Here is a 15685-nt window from a genome sequence, read left to right on the forward strand (position 1 = left end):
ATTGGTTTTATGCTGCTACATTCAGATGTGGGCTGCAGTGTACTAGATCAAGTGAACAGATGTGATGTGATTGAGAAGTGATGCAGTTGATGAAATATAGCATAACTTTCAAATCCAAATGCATAATTTCCCTCTCAAAAGGACAACTTCTGGAGATGATATCTATATTTCCAACAAATATTGTCATTGTTGCACAAAGGCAAATGGTCATGCACAGATTCTTAAATCTTAAACACAGAAAATGAGACTAGACTTTCAACTATCCTGCTCTGTGCAGTTCAATTGCCTCCATCTTTCTCTGCCTTCTTTCATCTCTTTTAATAAATCCCTCTGCACACAGTTTACTGGCCCAATTAAAGGAAAAAATACTGCTATGGCAGGTAATAAAAAACAAAAACAACAATAATTTCAACCAAACAGAACTGGTGAAATGCACACAGCATTAGAATTTGATAACAAGAAAACAAACTATTTTAATATTAGAAGGGAAACAGATGACCTGAGTGATAGACAACCCCTGCCATTTATGAAGGTCTGGACTCCCAGTACCCCACCTTAGGCCCAAGCTGCCCCTTTTGTGTTTACTTCCTACACATGGCTATCTAAAGACAAAAACACAGATGATAATAATAGCTCATTCAACAACAAAGAAGGGTGTTTGTCAAGGACAGTAAAATGGTGGTGACGTCGTGGCAGAATAATGGAAGTCAGTGGAAAGAGCCTGGCTCAAGGGTAGGTGTTGACTGGCTCCTGCTTGACACTTCCCCATTCTTTCATTACTTTAAGAAATTTTACTTGTGGCTAAATATCACTGCTTGATGTGGCAAACTTTGGCTTCAGGTGCATATATTGAAATAGACACTGTTTCTTTTTAAAGACTATTTCTTTTTGTGTAGAAGAACTGAGGTGTAGGCCAGAGGTGTGGGTTGTAAGAGGATTCACTAGAGACAGAGCGGGAAGTAGAACAGGCAGATCTACTGAAATACACTGCTGAGGGGAGAAGCAGGTCAGACAGGAGAGGTCTGCAGTGTATGAGAGTCACTTCCCTGTCCAGAGATCGAACTCAGGCCTTCTCAGTGATAGTGCTGAGACTTCACCCCTATCCCACCAGGGAAGTCTGAAGGGGAGTCTTTGTTGTATCTCTGAAAAGATCATAACGTTATACAGATGATCAATAGGCATCCACACGGTAAAAAGACAAATAAAATTGGGAATATTCTTGACAATAAGAACTTACAAAAGAACTGCCAGCTAAAGAGCAGGCACTGACTGGGTCATTCTTGGCCTTTTTCCACCCTAACATGCTTTCAAACATGTTTTTATACCATATGTTGCTAGATTCATTAATGATATATGTTAATATAAGCTCAAAGCTACAAAAAAAAAGGCCATTTCCAAAGAGCTTTAGCAAAAAAACATGTAATGTCACAAAGTTGAGGAAGAGAATGAACTAGAAGAAGAATGATAAGAAAAGTATTACAAAGAGATGGACTTTAAAAATAAAATGAGGTACTGGAAGCCAACTGATGATGATATTCTCCCATGATGATATTTTAAGAAAGTTCATTTGTTTATCACCTTTTCCTTGGTTTCACTTTCTGAACTGGATGCCTGCAAACCAACAGTTGATATTATCTGGCTCAGTCCCCTACCCTCACCCCTATCTAAATAATACAACAGAAATGACTAACAAAGATCTGGAACACACATGACTTCAACATGTCTTCTTTGGTTTGCTAAATAGTTCACTGTCACCCCTCCCCCAGCAGTGTCTTTGATGAACCTTTAGGGAACATTGGGCCTCTTGTCAATCCTTGTAGACTAGTGTTTCTCACAAAGACAACAGGATATAGCAATTTGTGAAGGAAAATAGCATATGCATTAAAATGCTGAATGTAGGTGATTCGTGGTCTAGGAACCAGCTGATGCATGAGCTTAAAACATCACCTCTATCCTAGCTTCTATATTTCTGCCACCGATGTTCCTCCTTTTATTGCCCCCTGTTCATTCAAATGTTTAGTGTAACATTTTTATTACTCTAGCATCATCACAGAGACTTAAGAGAAAAATCAGTCTCAATTGAGGTCTTTTTGTGGCTGACTCTTAAAGACACATCTAGCAAGAGTGAAGGGTAAGTGAAATACCTTCAGATGATGAGATAGCAAACTCCTGCAACCTTTGATAGACCTTGTACACCAACTTTTAATTTCCATATTTGTTTTTCATCCTTTACTTCCCTTTACCACCCAGGTGGTTGAAGGTGATTTGTTTTTGGACAGACTCAGTCACAATATGTCCACCTTGTGGTCCCTGTGTGACCACTCAAGTGAATGCTGGCAAGAGTTATGAACAAATGAAATGTGTTCAAATAATCAGACAGGTTGGGAAAATGAACCCAGAGTCACCCAACTTCTCCCCTGAATCAAACTGGTTCTCCTAACCTTCCATTGTTCTACCAGATTCTCCCCACTCCCATCATTTTACTTCCTCTTTTGTACATTTTCTATATTTTACTTTTTTAAAATTTATTTATTTATGCATACAGAACTGGGGTACAGGCTAGAGGTGCAGGGCCGGTGAGAGGCTTCACCAGAGACAGAGTGGGGAGCAGAACAGGCAGATTGACGAAGTACACTGCTGAGGGGAGCAGCAGGTGGGTCAGGTGAGGTCAGCTGCGCCATGTGGGTCTGCTCCAGGGCAGGGATGGAACTCATGCTGAAGTGGCTTTAGCTTCTTAGTGCAGTGCTTTAACCCACTGCACCACCAGGGAGGGCCCCATTTTGTGTATTTTATATTTTCATATTCTACATTAGTGTTTTCACATTGACTTTTGGGGATATCTACCCTCAATATAAACATGAGGAGTTGTGTATGTCCAGTCCAACTAGAATCAGTTGGAGAACAGCTCCAACTATTGAGGTGTCTGGAGGCAAGACAGGCAGGACCCTAAGGTGGGAAGGCGTAGGCGAGCGGAGATTCCTAAAAAAGGGGGAAAGGGAGAGAAAAGGGGAAAGGGGAGCAAGGAAGACACGGGAGTCAGAGTTGGGTGCAAGTCTTCCTACTCTGCCTTCAGCAGAGGTTTATTTTATACATTAGGAGTAAGCAGTGGGATGACATCAACGCACGAACTGGGCTGAGAGATTACAATCATCTTTTTTTCTAAGAACAGTTTAGGGTCGTATTGCCCTTTAGCTGAGATATAACATTCTAAAATCAATCAAGGTTAAAAACAGGGACATAGGTGCACAACGTTTATGACTAATATTACTATAGTGGAGATCACCTAAGATAGACGTCCCTAACCTTATCTACTACTTAATGGGTTTTTGTTTTTCTACCTGAGTCATCCTGGGAGGCAGAAGAGGAAATTCCTTGCTAATCAAATCTCGGAATAGGAGACATAGGTGAATTTCCTTATCTGAAGACTACATAGTAGAATCCTGAAAGACTAGCCAGAAGACTTTTGTGGATTTCTTTAAGGTGTAGCAGGTAGAAAACTTGACTAGTTTCAAAAACGGGCAACCTGGATGAATTTCCACATCTAAAGGCCAAACAATAGGAAGTTTGAGTAATTCTTTAGAAGCTGAATAGAAGGCTAGGTGAGATAATAGAATGATAAGATTTGGGTTATCCACCATCCAGTAGTGAGAGAGACTTTGCAAAAACAGCCCTTTTGCTTTTATTTATCAGTCAGTAGTCAAGTCACTTGACTTCAGGGGAATTTTTTCACCCTGGTGCAGTGCTTGCTTGTCAAGGCAGGCAGGCCTTGTGTGGCTGAGGCAATCCAATTGTAAGCTGAAAGTTGCTCAGAATATTTTGATAGTACGATTATACAAAAAAAGGAGGTCATAACATAAGTTAGCGTGGAAAGTCTGATTTTTCAGAGCAATTCCCCTCCATCCGGACCGTGTCTGATGACAGAGGTTGCATAGCTCGTGTCAAGAATCTAGCAAGATATAATGGGAAAATGTAGTGCCTTAAAATTTCGATAGCAGAGTAGTGGAGGGCCTGACACCTCTTACTTTCGGCAGGCTGAGTGTATGTACAATGTCCAAGAAACAACTATTACGAAAAAGCTCCACTTCCTAGTCCGGGTTCATGAGACACAGGAGAGAACCAACGAGTCCACGCTTCATGCCAACCAGCAGACAGCTGGGCAGTGGGTCAATGTTCTGGTTTAATCCTCATTAATTTACAATGATGACTTGAAAGAGCAAATGAATTAAAACCATTTGTTGACATTTTTTGTCTTGGCTCTTTATTTGTATATGTGACTGGGTAGTGGGAATGGGGGACAGGGAACAGTTAGGCATAAACCCCAACTGGAACCTCTGCTAGGTTTTATATACAATCAAGCCTCTCGGCTGTTTATAGTACAGCAGGGAGCCAATGAGAGATAACAGAGTCTTCATTTCTTTCATGAAGGAGGCCTTTGAGGGAAAACTCATTCTAACAAGTTAATGTTAATTTTTAGAACACTTTGTGATTATCAAAAAGGAGAAGTGATTCTCAGCGATGCAAACTATTTGGCTCTTTGTCCAGTCTCCATTGACTCATCTCCCTTTTATGAAAGGAAGAGGAAGGAGGCTGTGAGTAATAACTGGAAAAGCTGTTTCACTAAGATATTTTCTAAGACTACTTTGTTGTCCATGTTAAAGAAATATAAAATTAAAAGAAGCAGGGATAGTGGTGGCAACTAGAGAGATACACAAGAGGGAGTTTCTTAATATCAGCTACACTCATGTGTTCAGTTTGTGAAAAGTCTTCAGGCTATATAAAAGAATGTGTAATTTTCTATATGGTTACTACACTGCAATAAAAGCTTAGGATGCAAAAAAGAAAACTTTATGGATCCAGTGGGGCTTTCAGTATTACAGGTGTATGCATTAATCAAAACCCAAGTGGTATATTTAAGATGTGTGCATTTTGTTGGATGTAAATTTCATCTGAGTGGTAAGGGAGGGAGGGAGGAAAGGAGAGGAAAAGGGCGGAGGGAGGGAGAGAGGGAAGGAAATGAGCTGAAACAAACATTGAACTCTAGTTAATGACCTGCATGCCAAAGTCTTTTGGTGTGTAATGTGCATCTCTTTGAAATGCACCCAAAAAATGAAAAGGTTGGCTGGGGAAAAATTGCAAAATCTGAAGTAATAACTACATGGATGTTCACTGTACACATCTTTTCAACTTTTTTGCGTATTTGAGATGTCTATATTTTAATGTTGGATGAAGAATGAAAGGGAGGAGGAATTCTCCCCATTTCTTTATAAATAAAAATGTTGGTTTCAGTCCAATGAGGACTCAAATGCATCAGCAGCCACTAACAAGAACAGGTATCCAGCAGAAATAACGCAATTCCTGGGGTGAAGTGTCCCAAAGATAACAGTGCCCAGTGGTGCTGCTAGAGTCTCCGTGTGAACCTGAAGAGATTCCTTCAGAAGGCTTAGGGAACAGAGACATCAGCCAACAGCCTGATCAAGAGAAGAGGAAAATGGTAGATGCTACGAAGTACATGTCAAAGTCATTCATGGATACATGTGACACGCACCTCGGGATTTATAACATCATGTACAACAAACTTATCAGTTTCACTCTTTGGCATTTCTGTCAGCCAGTGTTGAAAGTACTCATCATTAGACTCTGCTGTTTTGGACATGTTAAGCTGAAGAAAAGTCTTATATACCTCCAGTTAGGGTCAAACACTTTCGATATTTTCTAGTTATATGAAACATTGTATTTATTCACAATTTAAGAAAAGACTAAAAATACAGGTAAATGAAACAAATCCAGGCATTTGCTTGAAGTTGGCACCTATGTTTGTTCCTGGGAAAGCTACACTACAGACATAGTGCCCAAAAAATTAGTCTACAGCCAGAAGGTTTTGTTGATAGCTTTTTAGTTATGTTTATTGAGATATATATACATATATATATATATATATGTATGTGTGTGTGTGCCCAAGGTTTTCCAGAGTGATCCTGGAGACGGAACTTTCATTTCCTCCATAGCACTCCAACAGATATGCTGAAGTAAGTATACATGAACTCCCACAATCATTATTCTCTCTCAATCTCTTTCTAGGGTTTTACTGATATTTTGCTAGAAAGAGTCATGCATGGAGGAGCCAATATTACAGGATTCCAGATTGTCAACAATGAAAACCCTATGGTTCAACAGTTCATACAGCGCTGGGTGAGGCTGGATGAACGAGAATTCCCTGAAGCCAAGAATGCACCACTAAAGGTAATATGCTGAGGTATCTGAATGCCTTAGGCCAACTTTTCAAAGCATTTCAGTGAGGTCTTTATATATTTACAATCATCTTGTGATCAAGTGGTCTTCTCAGAAGTGATTCAAGAATGCTAAAATGCAATCACTGCTGGATTTGAAATTTCAACTCCTAAATAATGAAGCCATTGAGGAGGTCTTTTAAAACCCAGTATTTAGAAATGTTAACTTAATTGTTAAGTGAATTTCATTTGTACTATGCTCATAGCAATTTATAACACCACAAGAACCTGAGTCAGGCCAAGGGTGGCGGCAGTGGGAACAGGCAGGAAAGATTGATAGTCTGAAACAGAAAATTAGATTTTACATTATTTATGTGATTGCTTCATGTTAATAAGTTTCATGAATCTCAGTACCCCAAGTGAATTAGACTTTAATACAGATTGTGTATTGCCTATATATATACTGAATGAAAATGTTTTCTTGACTGCAAAAGTATCTTTAAAAATAATTAGATTACCTAAGTTGCACCTTTTCATGAAATCAAGATAGGAATATTAAAAGCAGAAAGTCATCCTTAAAGTGCATGTATCCCTGTGGCTAGAAATTGTATTATTTAAAAAATCATGAATTAAACAAATAAATTGAGAGAAAGTAATTGACATTACACAAAGGATCCTTCAAATGTATTTTTTAGTAACACAGCCCCTTGGCACATTGATTCAGATATAAAACTGACTTAAAATTCTTCCTTCCTGGTATACATATGTGGGATCCCGTGATCAAGATGCAGGATTAGAGTCCAGAGAGAGGAAAAGTGGGGAGAGAATATTTATTTTCTTGTGCTGTTAAGAAACACATATCCACATCCTTCCTCCCTGGAGAGAGTAGAATGAGGAAAAACAAATGGGGACACAGGCCAGAAAAGAGAGGCATCCTGCACCATCATGCAGCTCCACCCTGAAAGCAGGTCACGGAACAGAATACGAGTGGGACATTACTCTACGCTAAATGTACTAAACAAGAGTGACAAATAATTTTGTCATTCATTTAAGCCACTCACTAGTAAATGGCATTCTGCGAGACAGTTGGATCTTATAGTTTTAATTTTATTTTTAATGAAAGCAAAATATAGTTTTATTTTCCAGTTTCTTGAGGAACCTCCCTACTGGCTTCCATAGTAGATGCACCAAGTTACATTGGTATTAACAACGCCCAAGGGACCCTTTCTCTCTACACTCTTGCCTACACTTGTCATCACTTGTCTTTTTGGTACTAGCCATTTTAACAGGTATGAGGTGGTATCTCATTATGGATTTTCATTTCCCTGATAATTCAATTTTTTTTTATGTATTGATAGCTAATGTCAGCACTATATTTAGATGAGCTTATACAAATTAGATTTTCAGAAAACTACTTAGCCATTGCTTTGCCACCCTCAGATTAAGTAACAGAGGAAAGAGATTCATTTATTCAATATTTTAGGAGCTACTTACATGGTGACAGGTATTATATGAAGCACGCACACACACACAAGGACACGAACAAAAGCATTGAATACTATACATTAATTTATGGCCGTTCCGAAATTGGAGAGGTTGTATAAAAGAGAATGAAGACAATCTCAGCTCTAGATTATTTGTTGATAACTCATGGTGTGTATAAAGTTCTCAAAACTTGCTACGAAGGATTGTTCAGATATCTAAGTAAAGCCCTTGAAATAATTTAAGAAAATAGATTATTTGAATAGATGGTTACAACTTCCAGATTACTCTCACTTAATTCCAGTCATTATCAATCAAACAAAAGCCCCATTTAAAAAAAATAAGTACAATATTTTTGGTGCTTTACCAACTGAGCTATCCAAGCTCCATGATGTACAATATTTTTTATGAGAAAATAAATGTCTAGAGATTAAAATCCCAGTACTTAATTTAGCTTATGTTTTATGAATGTTTCTTTTGGGGCTTTTTTTCCTCCTTGCTCACACATTGGTAAGTAGAAGCTGAAAAAGTAGAAAATTAAATAGCTCTTTTGGCATAGCTTGAAAATGACTACATTAAGATTGCTGACAATTTATGCAGTGAGCTGGAAAAAAATTCACTGCCATTTTGGCTTTATGTAGTGCTGGGATGGGCAGACACAAAGATTTTCTTTTTTTTTTTTCATGAAAGAACATATGCCTCTTGTTAGTCATACTTGATGATTTGCTTCTGAAAGAAAAGTAACATGAGGAAAGTAAAAAAATAAATTGATAGTTGTAAAGATGACAATGCATTTGCACTCAATTGTATGTGGACATCTCATATAGAGAGAAAATTGCGACCTAGGACATTTTACTTCTTTTTAAAAAAAATCAACAGAATTCTATATTCTACCAGTTTTTGTCACCCCTGCAAAACAGGGACCAGCTTACTTTAATCAAACTTTGCTGGTTCATTTAATGGAACAGCATTCACCATGTCAAATTACAGATAATCAAATCTCTTAAGTGACTTGCCTCATTCCTAGTAGAACATCTCACTATATCCAAGGAAGAGAAAGTAAGTGTTCTAAAAGAGGTAGCATCATGAAGAATTGCCTGTGAATTGTCAACGTTATCAGATTTAAAACTCCATAACAATTGTAATTTTCTACAATCGAAAACCAGCTTTGGTTTTACTCCCCCCGAGGAAACGAAAACTGATTTATTGCTGGCCAGAGGTCCTAGCTCACCAGAAATGTAGTCCAGACAGAAATGATTAATGTTTTCCTCCAAATTAATTTCAAGCTGTCTAACTTAGCTATTTCCATTTTCCCCTAAGTAAACACCAGATCTGAATTTTCTATTACAAACCCAGTCTTGCTTTAGGGTATGCTATTTCCTCTCCGATCTCTACATATGCTATCCTTTAACATCATACATATTTCTACCTCTTTAAAGGACCTGGCCTTTTAGTAGTCACTCACTCAACATGAAGCACAGTATTGAGAGAAAGAAAAAGATTCCCTTGAGCCATTTGATCTTAATAAGCTTAACATGTACACACATAGGTTAAGAGGCATCCTACTGAAATCAAAAGTCAGGCTTGCTCAAGAGGTCCCTTGATTGAAATAATTAAGAGGGTGATTTGGTAAGGCCACAGCTGTAAAGGGATGAAAATTACAAAGAATGAGGCAAGGTTTGAGGACATCATTTATCATGGTATCTTGTTTTCCATGCTTCCATTTTAGTACACATCGGCCTTGACGCATGACGCAATACTGGTCATCGCAGAAGCTTTCCGCTATCTGAGGAGGCAACGTGTAGACGTTTCCCGGCGAGGCAGTGCTGGAGACTGCTTAGCAAATCCTGCTGTGCCCTGGAGTCAAGGAATTGATATCGAGAGAGCTCTGAAAATGGTAAGGACTGAAAGGGCTTGGGAAAGGGGGCCCTATAAAGTCACAAAAAGACAAGACCTCACTCTTGAGAAAAGCCATACTAAAAAAAGAATAAGATGAGAAGATATAGAATGTCAGTGTGTGCAAAAAGGATGAGTATGGATGTTTGCTCATCAAAATCTAGAAATCTAAAGCTAGAAAGTTCTTCCTGAAAGCTTAAAAAAAATTGTGCATTTAAGGCCAATGAATCCTGTGTTACACTGGTTGCCCTTCAAACACTACAGATTGAACCTGTCATAGCTTCCAAAAATTCAAATTTTCCAGAAACATGACACTACTTAGGGAATTGGGACATTCTATAGGAAGCTCTTAACTTTCAAGGTTGACATTTCAAAAGACAACCGTACCCTTTGCTCATAAGACAAATTATTAGCATGGACAGGCTGAACCCAGCCAATGTGGTATTGCTATTGTCAAAAACCACCTTTCTACTAGCCAACATGGCAAGATGTAGAAACATGATACCTTGTAGGTCTACTTAATAGGCTTTCTGCCAATGCCCCAAAGAAAAATCCTAAAAAAAAAAAAGTGCAAGGAATGAAAGGGTAGACAATCAAATCAATCACTTAATTTCTGATATTCACTAGGTAGGAGAACATTTAATGCTTAAGCTTTCATAATTTATACTAGGAGTGGTATTTTCCATTCACTGCAGCTTTCAAGCAAGAGCTCATTACTAGATATTTTGCTTTATGCTGCATGTGCCTGCGTGCATTAAAATCAGCCTTCCAGAGCACTGGACCCTCTTATTTATACTTATTTAATTGTCCTGATGTTTGGGACATCAAAATAAACAGATTAGGCAATGATGTTTCCATATATAACCCAGCAATGAAGAATTTGTAGTGGCTGCATAACATACCTCATTTGAGTAGTTGGCCTTCTTACTGCTGCATTAAATTTGCCAAGTTGGAAGTGTTCAATCAAAAGGGTTAGTAGCCTCTGTGTCTCTCTCCAAGAAAGAGATATGACTCATTCTCCCATCATGCAGATTTTTATGTCATTATGTCAGTTCCCTAACAAATGCCCTAAGTGTAGTTTTATGGAGGTAGCACTGCACAATTTTGAAGAGCAGTTAATTAAATTCAACCTTCATAGCAGTTACAAGATTTGTATTGTCAGGTGAGACATAATGATGAGTGAGATATAAAACTCCCTCAGAGTGAATCAAAACGAGTTTTCATCAACAAAACCTCAATGGGCAAGTGCCAGAGTCTCCAACTGACTCCCCATTCATGACAAAAACAGCTGTCTTCTCCAAAGAAAAGACTTTCTAACAGAGTGAAAGGCATTAAGTTCATTTGGCTTAGAAAAAAATTAGATTGCTCATACTATTGTACAAAGAGTTTCTACAGATCTAACTGCTAGATAAAGCTGAAATTATAAGCCATGTAAATAACTTTCTTCCCCAGGCCTAATGATCAAACACTCAACCAAAAGAATAATTTATCTCTCTCTACAGACCAACCTCTTCTATTATTCCAGAGAGGCTGGAAGATATTAACCTTTTCAAAAGTAGATGTTGCCTTGTGATAAGTGTTCAGTATCCACTCTTCAAAGGGGTTACAAGGAGGATAGTGTAAAGTGCTAAAGGTATTACTCTATTAAAACAAATCCCTTTTTTGAGTTAATTAAAAGTAAGAAAGCATGATGTAAAAGCATCCGTCATTGTGACTAAAACATAGCTGTTCCTCAGTAAATCATTTCCTTCCTCCAAAGAAATCTGGCACACAAAATCTTGCCTGATGGAGGTTTCCAAGGACCTTTTTTAATGAATAAATAAGCACAGCATTCATCCAGTAAATATTTATTGAGTGCCAACAAGTATGTATCAGGTTCTAAGTTAGTACACAAACATAAAATAAGATGCGGGGAGCCTACATCTGAATTATTAATATGTAAACAAATGGTCTTAAACACCTTAAAGTCACTTGCAAATTGGGTATCCATTCTTTCCATAACCCATAGATTATGCCTCAGTCTGGACTACTGAAATATGTCACAATTCTAAGACATTAAAATTTGTCCACTTGTTCAGTAGGTATTAATTGAGCACCTATCCTAGGTTCTTTATTAGTTGCTGAGAACACAGAAAAAGAATATATTTCATCATAAGATGCTTACAATCTAACAGTGAGATGGAAATCACTGATGATCCAAACGGTATGCTTGGGTTCTCCACAGACTCCTATGTGACCCAGAAGAGAACACCTAAGCCCCTATACAGACCAGGGTGGTGATTATAAAGAAGGGACCCCCATGTGAAATAATAGGAAATTGTCACTGACATTCACATGCTTAAGAACAGACTTTTCTGGATAGTAGCCCACCTCTACTTCTGCTCATCGAAAGTTCTAATCATGAAGGCTGGAATCTCTCGGACAAGCCTGGACTGTTTTCTAGTTTGTATTTCATGTTCTAAATCTCTAGAAATGCCTGAGTCTCAATGAAATGTGAAAGGATGGCTGTGTTCAGTAATGAAGGACTTCCTTAAGCATTTTCTAGGCCAGTGTCTCTATGCTGCCTATTTCCTCTTCTAGAACTCAGTGCTCAAAATAGAGCATAAAGAACCCTTCATGCATCACAGGGTCTATCAAACCCTGGATAAGCCATTTTGTCTCAACAGAGGACCTCCTCTTACACTAAAGGCAAAGCATTACCATCCCCACAAGGCTAAGCACACAGCAGGGCTTAGTTTTGTTGGGTCAGGAGGATATTCCTTTGTCTTCAGAAGTCACATGGGAACATTTCTCTGACAAGAACTCTGCAATCTCCTACTGTTGATGAACAAAACCCTTCCCTTTAAAACAATGCTTCCTAATACTTGCCATCATTTTTCCCTTCGGTAGCACAAGCCCACTACCATTTCTGACTTTCTTAACAATTTATCGATTTCTGTAAGTAAAGAAAAATTATTTTGTCTGTTCATCCTACGAAAATGAGAAAGATTCTTTTCCTTTGGAGAAATGTCTTGATCTTTACTCACCAGATGAGAAATTTGAGTGGGTAATAATGATGACATATTTACAGAGGGTCTGTCCTGCAGTGTCCTTGAACTCTAAAACAGGTAAGGGACTCTCTCCACCCAGCAGAGATGGCCTCTTACAACTTCATAATACTGAGGCTAGAACGAGGGAGACTTGCATTCGTGTGTTTGCACCTGGCATCCCAAATAAGTATTCAAAGACCGCACTTTCAGAGATAATTTCTACAGCTTCAAATAGGTGTCCAGGCTATTCCAGTATCTCTAGCTTTCTTATCTAGTACTCCATACAACTTTCTTATCTAGTACTCCATACAGCAATTCCTCAGATATAACCAATCTCATCAATTGGTGAGTTACACCTCCATGGCCTTGCTCTCTGCTGCCTGTCTGAGGCTGGTTATTGATTAAAGAAGACCAAAAATGTCAGCCTTGTTGCTGTAGTAGATGGCAAATAACCTCTCAAGAAATAGAGCTAAGTTGATTTTGATTAATAATTACTGTTAGTAAATATGTAGCATGTATTGCAATGCATACCATGGGCTGGCATTGTTCTAAACATTATAGCTGAATTACTCATTGAATCCTCCAAACAACTCTGGGAGATACCTGCTAAGGATTTTCCATTTTACAGATTAAGACATGGAGGTACAACAGCATTAAGGAACATGTCCGAGGTCATACAGTTTTAGCAAGTGATGGTGCTAGGATAAAATCTAGAAGATCCGGGGCTCATGTTACGGAATCCAGTTTATGTTCTGATATTGACAACACTAAGATGAGACAAGCCATGGCCTCCAAGGTCTCACATGTTTTTTCTTCTACTCAAAATTATTTGTTTTATGTTTCAGATTTACAGAGCATATATTGCAGAATAGTCATTTGTCTACAGAATTGGCATATTTTCCTTAGATGAAATAAAAACCCACCCTATCCTGCATCATGCAGAATTCAAATATATTAAAACTATGAAAATTTGTAACAATTCCCAGAGACCCACAATGCATCAATCCTAGGCTGTGACGCCATGTTCCTATTCAAAAGATTGTCTTGAGTATCATTGCTGTAGAAAGAAAACTTACAATTTTTTTTCCTTTGAAACATTTTTTATTTTTATAGAGGTAACTGATTTCATGTTTATATATTTATAACTGTACACATTTGCTCATCACCAAAAGCCTCGTTCCCGTCCATCACCATACAACTCACCTCTTTTACCACTCATCCAACCCCTCCCTTCTCCCCCACCAGTAATCACTATTTTGCTCTTATACTCTAAGCTTGCTTTTTTTTTTGTCTGTTGTTTTTTTTCTTTATTGTCTACATATCAATGAAGTTATATATGGTATTTGTCTTTGTCTGACTTATTTCACTTAGCAGACTTCCCCTCTGGGTCCACCCATGTTGTTGCAAATTGCTAGATTTCATCTTTTTTTTTTTTTTATAGCTGAGTAGTATTTTCTTATGTACCTATAATACATCAAGGGAATTCACAGCTTAGAAGAATGTTCCACCCTAGTTAAGTGTACTCTTCAGACCATTCCCTTAAAAAGAGCCTAATAATGGAAATTTCAGGCCTTTGGAAAAGTAGTAGTAAGGGTCTTGCTATAACATACAGGTAACAGCCTAACAACCTGCTCAAATCCTCACAATGGAAAGACATACCTAGAAGATACTGGGGAGGAAATAAAGATCTGTGTAGAGATGACCCTTACACACAAGATGAGTAATTCAAGTGGCTAATACATATAAGCCCAATGACTCGACATAAAATTTCACCTAGATTCTGACATCTGTCAGCAGACCAGATCCCCAATATCTGAAAGGCAATACTGTGGTGCTATTTCAAAATTTTACATTTTCCTTTTTCACAGGTACAAGTCCAAGGAATGACTGGAAATATACAATTTGACACTTACGGACGTAGGACAAATTATACCATCGATGTGTATGAAATGAAAGTCAGTGGCTCTCGAAAAGTAAGTCACCAAAACAGAACTCCAAAGGAAAAGTCTCTCAGCAGGCAACAGCACTCAGATGCAAGAAAATAGGTGTTAGGAAGCACACACAGAGCAAATTCCCACACATCATTTTTGCCTTTCCATTCGGTGGCTAGTGTGTATAGTGCGTGTTTGCTTGGTAATCAGTGTTCCATCTATATATTTTTTAAGGAGTATTTCCCTCGGCAGTTGGTCCTATAAAAGCAGTAGGCTCAGGAGTTAACAACTTCTACAATAAAGGAAAGGAACTACAAATCTTACAGCACGTTGTTATTTGAACAAAAGCTGCCAAGGTACATATTGTTTTAGCAAAAGAATTGGAAAGTAGGCTGTCGCTCCACTTTGCAATGCACCAACAAAGGCACTCTGGATAAAGAGCCTTTCTCTACAGCTGAATTTTATAATGACCACTTCTATCATACTAGTAGTTGAGATAGGCAAGAAGTGAGGATTTACTAGCCATTTGACAAAACCTCAGCATGTAAAACATCTCATGTCATTTCAACAGGATACTCACTGGTGTCCCATCCTAGTTTACCTGCAATTCAAAGCAAAGTATTGTTTTAGCTATATGAACCTAAAAAAAAAAAGGCTGATCCTCTTAGAGTGGACTGAGTTTGTTTTACAAAATATCAGAATGTCATGAAAAGGGAGGTGAGGATGAGAACTCCCCACATATCATATGTTGGTTTTGGGGGTCCCCGTGGGGTGGCAGTGTAGTGGGAGATAGAACATGAATCCCAGTAAAGCTCAAGTGGCTAAAAGTCAGTTTCTTCCACAACCACACTTGAATTTCAAGCAGTATTTTCAGAATGAAAAACAAGGTAACCAGACCAAATGTCTGCCCTTTCCAGGCTGGATACTGGAATGAGTATGAAAGGTTTGTGCCTTTCTCAGATCAGCAAATCAGCAATGACAGTGCATCCGCAGAGAACAGGACCATAGTGGTGACCACCATTCTGGTAAGTGTCTACTTTCTGTGTAGTGTGATTTCTGTTAGCGGGGAAGCATTATTCAGCCCCAGTCCGAGCAGGGAAAACTCACACTAGGTCACCTC

At 38.4% G+C, this 15685-nt stretch overlaps 1 protein-coding gene across 4 annotated transcripts in view; it reads left to right on the plus strand.

The window, feature by feature from the left end:
* The window catches only part of GRIA3 (glutamate receptor, ionotropic, AMPA 3), a 257603-nt gene that overhangs the window by 162357 nt on the left and 79561 nt on the right, over window positions 1-15685 (plus strand). For all 4 annotated transcript variants that reach the window (XM_004685771.2, XM_012727148.1, XM_012727149.1 and 1 more), the window contains 4 exons: window positions 6079-6240; window positions 9439-9606; window positions 14503-14607; window positions 15483-15590. In XM_004685771.2, the coding sequence (XP_004685828.1) occupies window positions 6079-6240; window positions 9439-9606; window positions 14503-14607; window positions 15483-15590 (543 nt within the window). The remainder of the gene's footprint in view (window positions 1-6078; window positions 6241-9438; window positions 9607-14502; window positions 14608-15482; window positions 15591-15685) is intronic.

The sequence above is a fragment of the Condylura cristata genome, unplaced genomic scaffold (genome assembly GCF_000260355.1).
Source record: "Condylura cristata isolate star-nosed mole 26May11 unplaced genomic scaffold, ConCri1.0 scaffold00019, whole genome shotgun sequence".
Lineage (NCBI taxonomy): Eukaryota > Metazoa > Chordata > Mammalia > Eulipotyphla > Talpidae > Condylura > Condylura cristata.